Genomic DNA, 19,702 nt, shown 5'->3' with positions numbered 1-19,702 from the left:
TGTCAAACCCAATAATTTAGGTATAAAATTTGTACAACAATAATAGTTTAAGCAAGTTTTAACCTATTTACTCATTTTTTTTCCAAGTGTACTCTCACTTGGAACTCTTCAGAAAAGCTTTTGGAGCTAACGTTCGGAGCGTAACGTTCATGTAGCATCTCATATTCCTTCGGGATAGTTTAATATGAGTTGACTCTTTTTTTATTTTGAATAGTTGGGGGTAGTTTTGGTCCTTTTCCCGTGATTTAAATCCAATCACGCCTCCCATCAAGTGTGTTCAATATCAAGAAATGCACTCCTTTGCTGTAACAGTGTAGAAACAAGACGCAATCTATACGAAATGCACTTGTTTTTTGTTCTTTCTTTACAAAGACTATAAAACTCTCTGAAACTCAGATGCTGACTAATAGTTGTCATCGTCAAGCTAAAACACCCTGGATTTGTGATAACACGCAGAATACCTGAGTGACAGCAAAACACTCCTAGGAGAATAGGCAAAAATAATTTTTTCCCAAGAAAATCATAAGCACATTTTAACTAAATTTACAAGGAGAAATCTCTCCTGCTTGTTGACTTGTAAGAACTCTAAAAATCATCTAATGTTCCAACGCTACTCATCAATCATTCTACCAACTTTGTTTAAAACCACCAAGTACTCACCCTAGATTGATTTAACTACAATGGCCACTGATAAGAAACATTACTGCCATATACAATTTCATTGGTTGGTGTTGAAAAACTACAGCTCAAGCTGCTCAACCAGCAAAAGAAACACTACAATTATGCAGGGTTAGCTCAAATTCCCCACAATCATTCAGATTACTATAAAAATCACTCCATTGGGGTAGGTCCCTCCTCTTCCACAATACTAATAGTATCGGAGTGAACACTTCCTAGCATAACCGCTGTGAGCATCAGCTTGCCAGCATCAGGATAATCCTTGTGCTGCATCAGAAATACTTCCACGGAGGATCCCATGTTCTTTACAGACACATGCTCAGAATTTTCCAGCCTCAGCGGCAGCACTTCCTGGAAATTGCCCTCAAAAGTTTCAGCTTTGGGGCCATAGCACCTGCTGGAAGCCTGGAAAAGAATGGTGTCTTTTAGAATGCTCAAAGTCTCCTCATCACCCCACCCCTCATCTACAGAAGCTTGATATAGCCTCTCCCAGTCGTCCTGATTGGAGGCATTTCTCCAGCAGTCCTCCAAGAGGCTTGCATTAGACTTGATAAAAGAGGAGCTGGTCCACGCAAAAATGTCAAAGACTCTCAAAGAAAGATCCCTATCCTGAGTTTTAAGGCACAATTCAATAAGATCCACTGGAGGAAGAAGGCGCTGGTTAATATTTTGCCTTTCATCGTCCGGAAGGAGTTTCATTATTTCTTCCTGCAAGAGAAGTAAAATTGACAATAAGAGAAGCCTGCAGATACACACAACACACGCACACAGACCAAGTGATCAAGCACAATGATATGGTTAACAGAGACACCCAAGGGTGTGACTTAGCGTTCAATGAATTGGGTGAAAACCTTGGACGTCAAGGTTCAAATTCCAATAGAAACAAAAAAATGCTCGGTCATTTCTTTCCATCTGCCTAAGCCTTGGTGGGCAAAGCTACCTGATCTCTGTGCTTATGGGAGGTAGCAAGTACCCGATGTAATAGTTGAGTTGTGCGCAAACTGCCCCGAACGACACCACTATTTTCAAAAAAATATATAGTTAACACAGAGAGAGAGAGAGAGAGAGAGAGGATATTCATCTATCAGGGTTCCCTCGCCACAACAACCAAGTGAGCAACTGGACCATTAAAAGAAAGAAACAAGAAACATTAACAAAAAGGGAAAGTGGGGCACTAACTGGTTGCATTTGCCTGGTTGGGGCACTGAATTTGGCTGTTCAACCACAGAACTAAGAAAAAACCTCTCATTACCTCATTTCCTATTAGCTTTTCAAATCTTTCTTCTAGAAAAGCCGTCTCCGGTTGCTTCTAGTTTTACTAGGTGTAAAACTTCTCAAGACAGTGAATACATAGATAAAGCAGTCTATCCAGATTTTTACCTCAATTTATTCCATAAATACTTCAAACAAGAACTTTTTCTTTTCCCATTATTACCAGCCATTAGCCTGCGATCATCTACCTCTACTTCCAAACTACAGGATTATGTTCCACATCCCTTCCCCTCAATTATAGAATTTTGGAAGTTCTTATGATAACTAAAGTCCATACAAACCCCTATGTTCTGTTTAATCCTGTAGATCAATAGGTAGAAGTTAGAACAGCCAATACCCAAGTTTGACATGACAACATAATTACTGTTCTGCAACTAAATCATGGCAGATACAGTAAATCATACAACACATTTTTATATTAAGTGTAACAACCTACAAGATAGTAAGCTAGACTTTGAGTAGTCACTGCTAGTGTTATAGCTAATGTCCTAATAACTTGTATTTTTCGCATTGTACAAATTCTGTTCAGAAAAGAGCAACGTATACTGTGGTGACACAGAAATCCTCAGCTCAATAACCGAATAAGCAAAAAATTAAAATGATACCTGCAAGTTCAGAATCTTAAAATCAGCCTCTATGCGCTTCACCTTTGCTTCAAAATTAGCACTTCTTCCTACCAAGGGATGAAGTAAACATAAGTTGTCGCCAGTAGAAAGCATAGAAGCAATATGAAAATGATAAATTGGAAATATGAAATTTGTTGAATTCTAAAAGTCAAAGGTCCAAAAAACACATGGAAAATGAAGAAGATGAAGAATATCAACAAGCTCAAACAGTTATAACCAATCTGGAATTAACTGATATAACGTAATTAAATCAGCCATTTTTACCATATGGTACATTTTTTTCAGTTGGAAACTTTTACCAAACCTCATCAAAAACTTTATACATTTCTTTGTTTACATAGTTAAAGGAAAGAATACCTGCCAATGCAGCAACCTTGGAGAGATTCAGAAACCGCCTTCTTTCCACCAAACTTGTTTCTGTGGTGGTGTCAAATGAGTCCGTTTCAGTATCCATAGCAGAGCTATCATTTTGTGAAAGAGCCAAAACATGTAGAGTTTCAGAAGCTTCAGAAAATTGATGAAGGAATATTTCATGAAGCCAAAGGAGATCCTGATGCTGTTTTAAAAATATTGCTAGCTCTTCCTGAAACTCCTCCCCAAGTCTCATAAGCTTAGAGAACTGTCTGTTGTCATACAGTTGTTGAAACACGAAGTAACTGAAGCCTCGTTTAGGTCCCATGCTGTCATGCTGCACAAGCAAAAGCTTTTTAAGCAGAAGTAGGCAAACATCTAAAGAACCATGTGATCTACAATCAGCTTACTAATACAAATAAGAACAAGCAAAACACACAACAGATAAATTTTTACCATAAGATTTTTAAGTAGTTCAGCATTGTTGAGATCACAGCATACACTCCATAGAGTTTTATAAGCTTCGTGTCTTTTTGCAATAGACAACAAGCCTGAGGAAAGCTTTCCAAAAATCTCTGACTTTTGCTCCTCAGCTGCTTCACCCAAACCCTGCATGGATTTATATATGTTTGAGCCAAAAAAAAAAAAAAGGACTGGGATAAGACTTCATACCGTATTCCTTTTCAAGAATATCTTATCCTTAGGTAACTCCATTTATTACATATATGAACACTAACAGACAAGTACAAGGGAGAAAAAGGATCTATTGCGTTTTTTCTTTTTTTTTTTTTTTTTTTTTTTTTTTTTTTTGCTGGGTATACTGTAAATCAAACCTTCCAAGAGAAATGAATAAGAGGTAAAGAGAGATCAACCTGCAGTTTGCCTTCAACTAAATTTTTCACTTGCTGGTAAAGACATTCCAATAGTGCATCTCTTCTATTACAGAACTCATCTAACAGACTTTTGTGTCCTTCACCACGCTCAACTTTCGCACTGATAGCACCAGCATATGCTTCCAATAATACATCAGATAGCACTTCAAGGTGTGAATGAAAATCTAATTTTATGGTATCATCCAGGGAATTGTTTTCCTTCACCAGTTGAAGCATAAAATATGCAAGGCTCCAGAGCCCATTCCGCACCTTTTCTTGACAAGTCCATGGTGTCAAGCCCTCAGACGGAGGATACCAAAGGTGATTTTCATTTCTGCATGTCATGGCTGTGCGAAGCAAAGTCACACAGGCACTGGAGAGTTCACATGCTCTTTGAAAGAGAACAGAAACTGTCATCTTTTCACTGATAATGTAATCGAGGTCTCTCTCTAAGCAACAAAAAAATTCTTCAAGATCTGAGACCTTACTGTAGAAAACTTCAGCATTATCCCTATCCATCAAAAGAACTGTTCTTCGGCGAGCTCTTTCGCCAACTAATTGGATGACATCCCACAGGGAACCAGAAACAGACATCTCAGTAGTTGAATAAGCACCAGCTCCTGAGGCACGGTTCTGATTGAGCTTGTTCTGCAGCTCCCTCAATTGGATCATGCCAGCAAGCTTTTCACCATGTTCCATGATAATATGCAAAGCATGCCCTGGCACAGAATTTAAAACTCTTAGGCCTATGCTTTCTAAGAGAAAAAAATCCATTAGCATATAAGTTACACATAAAAGCATGTGGACAATCTGCTTTTGCAGTCATTAACTTATACTATTGCAGTTAAGATAAACAATTACCATCCTCGCAATAACTACTTATTAATGGTAATAAGGACTGTAATTGATCATCCTAATTTAGACCATTCAAGGACAATTGGAAGCTAGATAATCTGACTTGCTTTGTCATAACCTATGGTCTCCATGAGTAGGGGGGTGTGTGTGTGTGGGGGGGGGGGGGGGGGGGGTTGACCTGTGCGGGGCGGGTTGAACAATTTTTTGAAAATCTAATTTACAGGTGATGCTACTGGACATAGAAACGTTGCTGCATTTGAGGGAATATAAATCCACTGATTGTACCCTTCAGTTCTTTGTGCATTATAACTTTTCTTTTGCTTTATATACAGATTTCATTCTCTAAACTATTCTTTACAACATGTACTTTGTGAGCCATGAATAACTAACCTTTAGATTGTAAATTCTGTTTCTTTATATTCTCGGTTGAAACTAACGGAGGACCAACTACAGGTAAACAATAATAGAGTGGATAAAATATTAATATGTGTGTCGGTGTGTATATATCTATGTAGTTTTCTTCACCTAATGGCTTGTCACTCTCTAACACATTATATCCTACAAAAGGAAGAACTACAAAACCCAGCAGTATATCAAATGATTCCATGACTTCTCTTTCTTTTTTACTTGCAATCTACGTTCTGACTTTTTTTTTTTTTTCACTACAATAATATTAAATCTTGATTTAGCCTCTAGATTTAAAAAATAACAAAAAAACATGCATGGAGAGGGAAGAGGAGAGGGGGGGTGGGGGGAGTAGATTTTGCGGGTGAAGGCTCAGCCCGCCCTGCCCCCGCCTCGTTGCCATCCCTATCCAAGAGCCATCAAACAAGACATGAAAAAACAACTTTAAATTATTTTAGTGTCACATGTTAAAAACATTTGACAAGCAATTCACATAGTAATGGCAGAACAACCGGATCCAGTGATGGCATGAAAAGATGAGTGACAAGGACGACTAAAAGAGTGTGAAAACCGCTTTTTACTGGCAAGTTCAATGCTCTAACTGCCAGTGAAGATTGCCAATTGTCAGCATCCATTTGGACCTAGTTTTGCAGAAAAGTGCAGCCATAACTTACAGTGATGTATAGTAATTAGAGACTAGCTTGGGAATTTTCAAGTCAAACATTTTTCTCCTTTTTAGAAAACTTATATTCACCTCCATTATCATACCATACAAATTTAGCCTTAAGAAAACCACTAATAACATTTAACCTAGGGGTCCAATTTTAACCTGTTCACTCAGATAGCATGTAGTGCACGAAACAAGATTCCAGTGCAGTGGAATCGCTAAGAAGCTTCGCTCCTATTCCCTATTCAGTTCCCAGTACAAACTTGCAACTCAACATTTTAAAAGATATTTTATCTAAAAAAAGATATTTTATCTCAGTAGCAAAAAACAATGCTTATGATTAGGGGTGGCAAAATTAGCCCATAAAACATGTCCGTCCAACCCGCCCAAGAATAGGCGGGTTAATGACATGCCCATTTATTAACTCGGCTCATTTTGACCCGCCCAGTTCGTAATCTAAAAGTTGGGTTGATTTGGGCTAAATTGACCCATTAGAAACTTTATCAAAATATTTTTGAGGAATTTTTTATTTGATATGTTGTATTTAGCAATAATTAAAAAAAAAAAGGTAATTAAACAAATTATAAGAAAAAAACAAAGAAATTAAACCAACGTAAGAGTTGCAATGGTTGGCATTGAACCCATTGTTTATCACACACCTTGACCCAACTCATCTCAGCCCCGCACAGTTATTAACTCAGCCCATTTTGACCCACCCAAATTCAGCTCAACCACCCCCCCCCCCCAAAGCAAAACCCCTTTGACACCCCTACTTATGACTATAACCCTTGTCTACAAAACCAAAAGACATATAATCCACATTTCGATACATAAAATTCTCATTCTTAATAATCTATAGTCTTTTTTTCAGTCACTATCACCAAAAATTTTTTTGAAAAGGTATCACTAACTTTAAATGGAACTATCTATCGACACCCATTTTATTGAATTAATAAATTTAATTGACTTAAAATAATTGCAAACAATTTTATGTTTAGTAGTTGCTATGCGTTTAGTTCCATGAGAGAAGTTTTGTCTTCTTGAATCCCCAATCTAAACGAGGACAATTATGAGAAAGGCCATGACTAATTCCAGGGAGCCTCTGCCAAGCATGGTTGAAATGGGCTTCCCTTGATGATGAACTTAGTCATATCAAAGCAAAAGAAGAGTTAAAACTAGAACCCCGTTGAAGCTGACTCTACATATAATAAATCATGTCAAACTTAGGGTGTTGTCAGTAAAGGCGAAAGCTATTTTCCAAGACATGTTTTCCCCGAGGAAGTCATTTACTTATGTTTCGTTACCAAAAAATGTCTTCTAAGGAAAACATTTTTAATTAAAATAGGGAAAATGACATGCTTCCCTCACTCAAAGGCATAAGTCATTTTCCGTAGAACTATCTTCAACTTTTAACTTCAAATTACCTGCTCCAACAATCAATCAGACATTATTATTAATCTTTAGTACAAGTAATCTTTAGCACATAAAAAATTCATCAGAACATTCACCGAATTGCGATTATTATTATAATTATTGTTATTTAAATATTTTTTTCCATCAGATATTAATCCCTTACCACCCAAATGATGAAAAATGTTAGAGGAAAATATTTCCATGGAAAATTAATTCCGTCATACCAAATACACTTATAGTTCAACCACATTTGGAGGCCTAAGAGGAAAAAGCAAATATAATACGGCAACGAGGTCATACTCTGTCTAGAACACAGTTCTTCATGGCACTTGGATAAAGCCAGGAATTGAAGGAATCTTTTATGCTTCTGCTGCTTCTCCAAAAGTTGCGAGGACACGACAGACGAAGTCACAATCTCAGCACCTCTGGTGGTAGTCCAATGCTTTGCAAGGGTATCCACAATTGATTTGCTTGTCCTTGCAAAAACATTTGTTTCGCCCTCTCTTTCAAATGCCCCTGATGTCTTCAGTTTATCGAAAGCACCATCCGCATGCCCAGATAAAAGAAAATCATGGAAAAGCTGATTTAGTAAAGCTTCAGATTCTTCATCTTGAGCATTTCGACGTGCAATTCCAGTTAGACCAGGCCTTTGTTTATCTCCAGCATCCCATGCTTCTGAAGTAGCCCTTCTTGGAGCAATATTACCTGCAAAAGATAGGTTTTTCCTCTCTTCCAGTGATGACCTCTCATTAGAGCTTCCTTTACGTGACAAACTTCTCTCCGGTGGTTCAACTCCACCAAGTAAAACCGCCCTCTCAGGTATAGCCCAGACTCCAGCTTTTTCAGTTAGTACAGCCCAAGCTCCATCCTCGCCATCATCTGAAGGGAAAACTGAAGCATCAAGAACTCTTCCAGCATCATATGGTAGATCAAATTGATAAAGCCGGGTAGAATTTCTCCAGTAATGTGATACAGTTGCAGTGCCATCACCAGAAAGTATGATCACTGAACCGGCGGGTTTACCCCCAGCCTTCAATCTCATAGAGAATAAAAACTCTTCATCCTCAACTCTAGCTTTAGGAATTATCACTTGGATAGGAGCCTTTTTCTCTAAAATCCTTTCATGTGGCTTTACACATTCTGAGGAGACATTCACCCGAGATTTGTATTGCATGGTTAGAAGTGAATACTCAGTGTAGCTTGAGCTGGTGACCCGGTCCTTGCAAAAAATTGCAATGAGAATAGTAATAACCTTGCCGTCATTATCAATCTGCAAATCCAGAGGCCAGATTCGCTTCTGCCCAGCCAGATCCTTCTGGATACCCAGATCACCATCAGTGCCAACAATTTCATGACTCCAGATCTTAGAAACATCGAACGAGGGAGAAAGTTCAATAGCAAAACATTGTATTTCATGATCTGTCAATAAAAGGAACTGTCTGTTGGACTTGTTCAAAGAATGGGAAAGAGACTGCCAAACCAGCGACCTAGGGTAGCCCCTACCTCCAAAGAATTGCCCACCATCACTTCCTTGAGAGCTCTTACTAACCATGTCCTGATCAATCTTTCTGCGCTGAATACCACTGGGGCTGCAGACGAATTGCCAAAGTTCGCCATTAGAACTACAAGCAAGAGCAACAGAGGCATGACTGTGATGAGTCTCGGGGACAGCACAAGCAATCAAACAGTTGAGAGAATTTGAACGAGTAACACTGCTCCCAGGTTTATTCTGCTGCCGCAACTTGGTTGGGGTGCCCTTCACATCAGAAGTAGAAAAACTCACCTCAGACTCCTCAGGAAAACTTACTACTGGTTCATTCCGAGCTGCAGAGTAGATATCTGCCCAGTATATGAGATTTCGAGTTTTCCGGTTACAGGCAACAATACCAGCAGAACTGCACTGTCTAGCTACTTTTTCGGTACTCCTATCCCAATTGATGAGACAAACTAACCAATCATTAGAAGATTTTCCAATATCTTCATTTTCTGACATTGTCGAAGGAAGATCAAGAACAACGCAGTTCCTAGAAGCTGCTGGTGATAGGTAACTCCAGATAAAGAGTTTGCTTCCACATATAATCCATGCCAAGGAAGTTTCCTTATCCATTCCACCGGAGATGGACGCATTACCTTAACAAAAACACATGTGCAGTCTCAAAATCAATCACTCAAGAAGATTACACTCCATTTTAGAGCAGGCATTCAAAGCACTGGAATATTGGAATTTATTACTTTATCTTAATTATGGAAAAAGGGGGCACAACTAAGAATAACTATTTTCTGAAAGCGGTACTGACAAAAAGTGAACGCATACATGATAGAATATCAGCTCATTGACTAACCAGGAGCATATTTCTGAAGCAAAACTGCCTGTTCATCACGTAGGACTTGTGGGAACTCTCCAACATAGACAGGTTGAATTGGATCGGTCTCTTCACCTTTATCACTCTTCTTTGCAGGTGGGATTCTATGATAATTAACAACAAAAACTATCTTAATCAGTTTCCATTCAAATATACTTCTACAACTTATATCCCTTCATTAACAATCTACTAATGACAACCATCCTGATAATAAATGTGCATGCGCAACCACACATTTGTTTCCGAGAAAGCAAACTGAATATGAATAAATAGGCAAGATTTGACACTGTAATCTTTAAATATAGTGGCCCATAGATTAGTAAAACGAACTAGTTAGGGAATTCCAATGTTATCAAAAGCACAAAAATGTTGTAGGGTCCATTGGGGCTTTAAGCGCATAGCGCAAATAAAATGTAAGCTCTAATGAAAAAAGGCACAAATATACATGTTTAGTCCAAGACTAATATTAAAAAGCATGAATAATAAATATATGCACAAAGAAATTGATATTTTTTTAAGATAAAATGAGATATCAAGTGTTTAGTGTAGCCTCTTCAGGAAACGCTCATTCGCGAGGAAAAGTTTGTCTTAGAGCCTTGATGACGACACTGAAGCGCACATTAAGCGAGGCAAAGTGCTCAACATGTTTTGAGCCTTGCTTCAGGGCTTAAGCGCACTTTAAGCGCACAACACTGGGAATTCCATTTTACTTCTCACACAGGACACATGGAATCCAAGTATTAATGTACGAACAACAAAACGAAAAACTGAGCAGATTTGCATAATCTGAAAACAAATGCAATAACGAACAAAAAGCAAAAATAAAATGAAAACAAGGAATCACATTTAGCTAATTATAGAGTCACATATGCAATCAATAGTAACACCAAGACTATTAAATAGCAATTTTACAGCCTACAGTATACCTAAGAGATAATGGTCAAAAAAACACCAGAACTATCACTTTTTCGCGAGTTTCACATGCAACTATCAATTGTTCCCTATTCCTAAACTATCACCATCTATATACTAAAACACACATGGTTGAGTAGATGGTGATAGTTCAGGTAGGAACAACTGATAGCTGGCCTAGTTAGCTTTGAGGTGTGTTTTAATACATAGTTGGTGATAGTTCATGTAAGAAAAGGGTACATGGTGATAGTTCAGGTAGGAAAAGGGAACATGGTGATAGTCAGGTAGAAAAAGGGAACAATTGATAGTTCGGATGTGAAATTCGAGAAAAAGTAACAGTTCAGGTGTGTTTTTGACCATTAACTCTATACCTAAACTAGAAATGTAGATTTCAAGTAGCAATTCGCAATAAGATAAACATCAACGGTAGTTCAAATTATTTACACATATAATGTAGCTAATTATATAGTCACAAATGCAATCAGTAGTAACACCAGGATTATTAAGTAGCAATTTTACAACCTACAGTATACCTAAACTAGAAATGTAGATTTCGAGTAGCAAGTAGGAATTCGTAATAAGATAAACATCAGCAGTAGTTCAATTTAGAGTTAATGGTCAAAAACACATCTGAACTATTAGTTTCACACCCCAACTATCAGTTGTTCCCTTGTCCTACCTGAACTATCTTTATGTTCCCTTTTCCTACCTGAACCATCACCATCTATGTTATTAAAACACAACTCGAAGCGGACTAGGTCACCTATCAATTTTTCCCCCTTTCTTTTAATTTTTCTTGATAACTGTGGTATCAGGGTCAGCTTTCGCGCACATCAACTAATTCCCCATGGGATACCTGTCACGTCCGACCAGCAAAAACAGGTACCAGATACCTCTATCCACCCTGGGTAGAACAGATGAGAAGAATCACCTAGTGTTTTTGTGAGACCTCACAGTGCTCAACCCACTTCACTGACCACTAGACCACACTCTTGGGTGCAATTTTTCCCTTTTGCCTACCTGAACTATCACCATCCACTCAACTAGGCGTGTTTTAATACATAAATGCTGATAGTTTTACCATTATCTCTTCAATTTATGTACACACACATATATATAGAGAATGTAATAATGTAAATTACCTGGCGAGAACGGAAAGACGAGAAGCCCAAGGAGCAGGAGTACCAGTGTTAGGTCGATTAGGTATAGCAGGTGAATTATCATCAACCGCCCTTCTATTCTCCGTTAACGGCGTTACCGGTGAACCGCCGGTAGTAGGTTTTTCCCGGCCACTCTTTTTGAAATTTGATCTCTTTGTTCCCGGTGAAAACATTTTTTCGTTAATAAGACTAGGGTTTTAACGGTTTTGCTTGCCACTCTCTAATGGCGAATGCTAATATATAGTACTATACTACTACTAGCAGGAGATTAGAACCTGAAGAGACTTTTACAATTTTTGAAAATGGGGCAGCGGCTTAGGGTGCTCTCTTTTTTTCTTCTTAAAGGCATTTTGTTAAAATGTTTAAATATAAATGCATATTTGAACATTAAACTATTATATTTAAATCTGAATACTGAAGGACTGTGGTTATTTGTATTCTCAAGATATGAATATTTGTGATTTGTTTTTTATTAAAAAAATTAATTTATACTAACGAATTAGTAGGTTATAATGTGGTGGTTTTTGATGAGTCCGGAACCAAAATGCCCCAAAAAAAAAAACAGTTTCGACCAAAATACCCCAATAACAAAAAAATGTTATGAAAACACCTTTAGCGCAAGAATTTATCATGCTTAAAGAGTTAACGGAGACGGCTCCTTTAACTGCTATAGCGCAGTAAATTACTGCGCTATATTGTTGTTGTTTTTTTCTTGCTCTTTTGGTTAACCCTTCTTTCGTTACACTTTTTAACGTACTTTGACCATAGATTAATTATGCTTCGGGACCCCGAAACTTCAATATTTTATATAGAACCCTACTTATTTTTGTGCGATTAATTAGGTAGGATCAACACATCAAGGATACACAAAAGTTCGGATGACCGTTTTAGAGGTTGAAAAGTGCTCGAATGTCATTTTCGTTCAAGGCTCGGTGACATTAGCTTGAAGTTCTTTACGAATACTTAAACTTGTTCATTAATAATTAATCAAAAGTTAGTCAAAATGGCAGCATTCATACAAAAAAAAAAAACTTAATTAAATTGCATCATTCATAACTTTGAGTAGATGAAAATACTTAACATACTAATTCATTAATAAGAAACCCAAACTTTTAAAAATACAATCATCAAAGTAAGAAAAAAACTTAAAAAAGATTCATCAATTAATGCCCTTGAGTTGATCTTCCGCCACCACCGCGAGATGTGCCACCACCACTAGAGGTACTTCCACCACTAAAGTTTCCTCCACGAGAGGTACTTCCACCGCGAGATGTAGTTTGACCACCATGCCGTAAGGGACACTTGTGCTTATCATGACCAACATAATTGCAAAATGAGCATTTTCGAGTGTATCTCCCGGTGGAACATCCATTTCATTATGAATACGCGAGTACGCATTCTTTACGAATTTACGGATAAATGCTTTATTTGCAACCATTGAAAATGGATGCGGTGGCCAATAACTCTCACTACCAAGTGGGTAGAACCTTCCAAAGATACGTTCTTGCATAATTTTCAACCGTATATTCTCACCATGTACGAGGAGGCGTTCTTTCCCATTGTGATAAAACACTTGAAGGCATGAGAACATGGCATGTGATATGATTGCCACTTCCCGCGTGTGCATGTTCTTGGAATCTCACAAATTGTGTGAACGTTACCTCCTTTACCTTTGCACACTTGTTGTGAGTTCAAATATGCGCTGCCAGGGTTGTACTCCATCCGATCATGTTTCGATCCTTATATTTGTGGTACTCGAATAGTTTTAACGGTTTTGGCATCCATCTTAGACCCCTGTTGCCGTACGTGCTTTGGCCTCTTTTGATCTCATCGACGAACCGCTCCACAACCTCGCTTAAATGTCATTCTCACCATTGCGGTGACGGGTAGTCCCGTGCGATTTCAACAAGCCATTGAATGACTCGTAGCTGTTTGTTGTCGGCAAACCCCATCGTCTACCTTCATCCGGTGTAATGTCCATTTGTCTTTATCAATTGCATTTAACGTTGGAAGGCTTCCTCATTCGCCCCCGCCTAATAATGTCCACCGGGTTAAACTTCTTCTCCTGATGCTCTGTTGCAGCCGCCCACATCCAATTGCAAAGTGCTGGGATTCGATATGCCTTTTGGAAGTTTGCCTTCAAATGCCTTAAACAATAACGATGGTAGGCAAAGGGTGGCTGCCACCCCTGCAAATTGAACATATTGTGCAATATGCTAGCATTTCTGTCTAATATCACACATATTCCCATGCGATCCTTAATAACGTGTTGCCTTAAGTAGTCCAAAAACATACCCCACGTACTAATGCTCTCATTAGCTGCAATTGCAAAAGCTAGAGGGAATATAGCTCCATTTGCATCCATTCCAACTCTATTAGGAGCTTTATGTCATACCTCCCGTACACATGTGTTCCATCTATTGATATTACGGAGCCGACAATGAGCAAACCCATCAATGCATGGTTTGAAGGCCCAAAATACAAAATCAAAAATATTAAGCACACCAAAGGCTTCGATTTGAGCTTCCATTCAACAACGGTACCATGATTGAAGTGTTGTAGAGCCGCCATGTATCTCGGCAACGTCTTGAAAGAGCTTTCCCAATTGCCGAAGACTATTTCATGTGCACGCCTACGCCCAAGATACGCCTTCCTCCTAGTAACAGTTTTGTTATATACTTTCAAGACGGCTCTAATACAGTCTTTAATAGGGTACCTGAAAAATTTGAAATATCAGCATATAACAACGAGGAACATTATATTAACACAAAAAATAAAGTAAACTTAGGCGAAGGGGATACCTTGGGTTTTCTCTAATGTCGCCAACTAATACACGCGCAATCAAATTAGTATCTAGATTGCAATGATCATACGGGAGGTCACCCATATCACAAGTGTGCTTTGTGTAGAACTTTGAAATAGTCCACATCTTTTCGGCGGTTCCTTACCACGGAGCATCCATTTCGCGACCTTGATACTTTCGCTTACAGACCAATCGCCAAAGTTTTCGTGTGGAATCGTCAACTTTAAACTCCCTCATCCCCTGGATGCAATAAATCTTAACGATAACCTTTTGCAATGATTTTTTCGAGCTGAAAATCATCCTTTTTCAATATGAGCCTTTTGTTTTACCGGATCCACCGGCTCTTTCCACAAATTTTGCCGAATATGATCATCATCCCTAGTAAAGACAAAGGCATACGGGCGATCTTGAAGATGATCAAGATATGGGATCTCATCGGAATGCCACTAAATCGGGGTCGACTGCTTCTGTTGAAATTGGCTTTGCGGCGCCGAACCGGAGTCGACTATTCTTGTTCAAATGGTTGTTGTGAATTCGGTTCCTCCTCGTGTCCGGATCGTTCATCATGTCTTGCAATGTGATTCTACTTGATGTTGACGATTAGTTCCAACCTCAATCTCATCGTCACTTTGCTCATCGTCACTTTCCTCCGCATTAGGTATTTCCTCACTATCGCTAGGTGATGTCACTATATAATTCGGATAATCTGGACCATCTATAGCACGCCTTTGCCTATAATTTGGTGCAAACACCATATTCTCCCTACACAAGAAATTAGGGTGTTTTAACTACTACACATCAAATAACACTATTGATGTTAAAAAAAAATAGACGTACCGATAGTAATCAACTGCACCGAAACTTGAGGAAGGACCATCGCTTTGAGTTGTTGGATAGGCTGAGGATGTTCCAACCTGATTCATCCATCCCGATTGAGGAGGCGTCCGATATGATCCATATTAGGTGTATAACCCCTAAATAATATAATCAACATCATTAGTAGCATTCAAGTGCCATTACACATAATAATAATAATAATAATAATAATAATAATAATAATAATAATAATAATAATAATAATAATAATAATAATAATAATAATAATAATAATAATAATAATTAATAATAATAATAATAATAATAATAATAATAATAATAATAATAATAATAATAATGTAAAAAATGAATATACTGCCCGTCAAATTGCTGACTTAAACTATCCAGAGGCATTTGGCTAGTCAAAATGCTTTCATAGGTACTCATGTCAGGGTAATTGTGTTGATAAGTAGGTTCCGCTTGAGTGACTTCGGCCTGAATTATAGACGGGGCTTCCCAACGAGGTCTATTTCGGGCTTCCCGAGGAGCCCTAGCCATGAATTCAAGTCGATTAATGGGGACCTTCTCTATATACATTTCAAGGACGTTTAAAGTTATGCATTTCCTATAATCATAAGGCGCCTTCAAAAAATCGATCAACAATTCATCGTCTTGAATGTACCACCGACCATAACTAGTTACACCTTGCGGCGTAAATGACGTTGGATATTTTCCAATTATATTTAGATCAAAATCACGCTACTAACTTGTAGTCTATTATACAAGGCTTGGAGTAGTTTTGAGAATTTTAAGTCAAGTGGAAACTTAACATGGTAATTTGGGGAAGAATCATAGCGCAAATTATTTTCCTCGAATATAATTTGTCCGTCCCAGAATAAAGAAACTTTAATTCTTGGAACATCTGCCATATTTTGAATAATTTAGAAGGAATACAAAACGCAAAAACTAGATGAAACTTTGAATTTTTTGCTTTTTTTGCGTTATACGAACTCGGTATTTATAACCAACCAACGCATGCATGCAATTACAGTGTTACGTCTAATCAAAATAAGTGTGGAGAGACGCATAACGCATGAAATAAATGCGTTATATTACACTTCAGTTGTATAGCGCGGATAATTTCTTGCGTTATATACTTGATAACGCGATAAATTCTTTGCGTTATACTGTTATAACGCATTATTTTACTGCGCTATACAATTGCACCATTGTCACCTCGACTAATCGTCAAACAGAAAAACGTCATGATTCGAATCAAACTTTATATAATGTAATTTGACGAATAGTTGTTACCAACCACACAACATTCCACACAAAATTGAGCTACTATGTCATTTTTTGACCAATTTAGAGATATTAGCCGTGTTATATCGTTCACTCCAGCAAACATATTTGAAGCAATGGGTAGGACTTAGGAACTAGATGATGATGATTTTCATTACTCAAACAACCCTAATGATAGATTCAATCGAGAATACAATAATAAAATGACAGAGGAGTGGGATTGGCGTGTTAGGGAGACTGCAGCACTGGAGCAAAAGTTAGCTTTAATAGGGCTTAAATGCCCAAAAAAACGTGCTATGTCAATGCCTCGCGGAACTCCACAAGAGTTTAATTTGGCTCTTAATCGTTTTCACGAAGAGAACAATCGGATGCAAATACGATACCATAGGGTAGAATATGGTATATATGGTAGCACAAGATTTAGATCCAAGTGGGATTCGGGTTGTGAAATGTCGATGAAGATTAACATTTTTCTTACAATAAGGTAAGTAGGTAGGGTCATAAAGACTCCCCCCCCCCCCCAGGGTACTTAGGGGTTTTCAACTATATAAGTAGCTCTTTCTTTATTATTAGACTACACCATATTCAATGTCGAGTAGTAGAAACTCAGCTTGGTCTTTACTCCTTCCAAAAGAACCAAATAGCAGTGATGATGAGAGTTCAAATCATAGCAGTTTTTCGAGCGATACCAGTGATTTCAAACTAGATGAGCTAAATCCCCACCTTTTTATAGAGCGTAATGATGATTTCTGCAGTGTGAAATATTCAGATCCGCGGGAATATTATTGCGGTTTACGCCGAGAATGGTCACATCGGCTTGCCGAATCAGAACGTCTTGTTCGTGACTTGGAAAATCTCAACGCTCCAATACCAACAAGATACTCCTTAACCATGCCTCAAGTAGGTGCAGAAACTTGCGAGCTTGCCGTGCAAAGGATTAGAAAAGAAAACAACGAGAATCTTTGGCAAGACGATGTAGATTTTACATGCTAAAGTTGGCCGAAGAACAAGCATTATCAACCGGTAGAGAACTAGCGCCACCGAAAAAAAGATGTGTCTTAAGAAACCGCCAATATTTTTCGAGGACGATATTGAGGACTTGTACTCTGATGATGATTAAGAATGTTGTGATTTTAGTTTTAAGTTTAATATATCATTATGCTCTTAGGCATTAATTAGTATGTTAAGTATTTTCATCTACTCAAGAATGTTGTGATTTTAGTTTTAAGTTTAATATATCATTATGCTCTTATTAATGAATTAGTATGTTAAGTATTTTCATCTACTCAAGGTTATGAATGATGCAATTTAATTAAGTTTTTTTTTTTTTTTGTATGAATGCTGCCATTTTGACTAACTTTTGATTACTTATTAATGAACAAGTTTAAGTATTCGTAAAGAACTTCAAGCTAATGTCACCGAGCCTTGAACGAAAATGGCGTTCGAGCACTTTTCAACCTTTAAAACGGTCATCCGAACTTTTGTGTATCCTTGATGTGTTGATCCTACCTAATTAATCGCACAAAAATAAGTAGGGTTCTATATAAAATATTGAAGTTTCGGGGTCCCGAAGCATGATTAATCTATGGTCAAAGTACGTTAAAAAGTGTAACGAAAGAAGGGTTAACCAAAAGAGCAAGAAAAAAAAAAAAATAACAATATAGCGCAGTAATTTACTGCGCTATAGCAGTTAACGAAGCCGTCTCCGTTAACTCTTTAGCGCAGTAATTTACTGCGCTAAAGGTGTTTTCGTAACATTTTTTTTTTTTGTTGGGTATTTTGGTCGAAACTGTTTTTTTTTTGGGGCATTTTGGTTCCGGACCCGGTTTTTGATAGCTCATTGATGGTTACTTGATGGTGATATATGATGACAATAGTGGTAGTATGGTAGGAGTGGAAGCGGTGATGGTTTGCAATAAGGGTGGTGGAAATGGTTGTGCGGTGATGATAGTGATAGTGGTTGGCAGTGATAGAGAGTAGATGTTGTGATGGAGGAGGTGATTGGTAATAGTTATAGTTTGTGATAATGAAGGTGGTTGGAGCGGTACTGACTGATCACATTTATGATTGGCAGTGATTGACAGTAAAGATGGTGATACTGATAGTGATGGTGGCGGTGGAAGTGACTAATGATGGTAATTGTGTAGAAGAAAGAACAAAAGAAGGAATGTACAAATTTCAAGAAGCAGCAAAAGATTTGCTTCAAAGGCCTTTAAAAAGGCCATGAAAGAAACTTGGGGAGAAACCTCTTATGAAGAATCAAGTGATGAAAGTAAAGGATGAAAGTAAAGGTATTGGAATGATAGCTCTCATGACTAGGATCGACTCCGAGTCTGATGATGAATCTTCTAAGGTAAGTCTCGAACAATTTAAAGCCCGGGTTCAGAACTTATCTAAGAATAAAGTAGTGAACCTTGTACTTTCATTAAGAATGACCTTCATCTTGTGAGTGTTGGAAAAAGATGAACTGGCTAAAACTCTTTTAAGTTTAAAATCTGATTGTAAAGCTTTTAAAAAGTATAAAACTGAACTTGAAAACGTTAATGGAACAGTCACAAATGAAAGCAACAAATTGGATGGAACATTGTCGTCTCTGAAGGAAGAAAATTCAAACTACAAGCAAGAGTCAAGTTGACATCCATAAAAAAATCTCTTGAATATGAAATTACTATAAAGAAGTTAGAAAAAAATCAGAGCTTCAAGAGACTTTGAAAAATATTTAACTCTGAACTTGCAATGACCAGAAAGTAGAATAAATTCACTAAAGCTTTAAGCAGGTTAAATGAACATCATAATAGATGTCATGTTGGTTACAAAGCAAGAGGGTGAGATGAGACATCAAAATCAAAAGAAAATATATTGGCTTGCCCGAACATAGCTTATGTAGCCACCATGAATACACAGGACACTATAAATATGAATGTTTAGCCAGAATAAAAGCTCTTGAGAAAAATGAAACATTGTTAAATGGGTTAGAAAAGATATGCTTTATAATGTTTCACGAGGAAAGGGACCCAAACAAGTTTGAGTTCCTAAGTCTAATACTTAATTTAGATTTGCAGGTTAGGGTGAGACAGAGCAACCAATGATAGTACTTGAATTTGTATAGTGATTGCTCAAGGCACATGAATGAAGAAATTTTTCTCCTAGCAGTCTTCGAGGTAGGGAGTGTGACATTTGAAAAGAAAGGTATATTCATTGAAA

The 19,702-nt window shown here is 37.7% G+C and overlaps 1 protein-coding gene across 1 annotated transcript; it reads right to left on the bottom strand.

Moving 5' to 3' along the window:
* Window positions 1–523: 523 nt before the first annotated feature.
* Window positions 524–11,886, bottom strand: LOC132036017 (nuclear pore complex protein NUP133). Its single transcript, XM_059426239.1, has 8 exons — window positions 11,557–11,886; window positions 9,482–9,606; window positions 7,440–9,269; window positions 3,800–4,518; window positions 3,384–3,536; window positions 2,934–3,264; window positions 2,556–2,623; window positions 524–1,386 (listed from the first exon to the last, which is right to left on the bottom strand). The coding sequence occupies exons 1-8, from the start codon at window positions 11,745–11,747 to the stop codon at window positions 832–834; spliced, it is 3,972 nt and encodes a 1,323-aa protein (XP_059282222.1). The 5' UTR covers window positions 11,748–11,886; the 3' UTR covers window positions 524–831.
* Between the last annotated feature and the right edge of the window lie 7,816 nt (window positions 11,887–19,702).

This window comes from Lycium ferocissimum, chromosome 11 (genome assembly GCF_029784015.1).
Source record: "Lycium ferocissimum isolate CSIRO_LF1 chromosome 11, AGI_CSIRO_Lferr_CH_V1, whole genome shotgun sequence".
Lineage (NCBI taxonomy): Eukaryota > Viridiplantae > Streptophyta > Magnoliopsida > Solanales > Solanaceae > Lycium > Lycium ferocissimum.
Note: the sequence above shows the minus strand (reverse complement) of the source record. Positions and strands in the feature narration are given on the sequence as shown.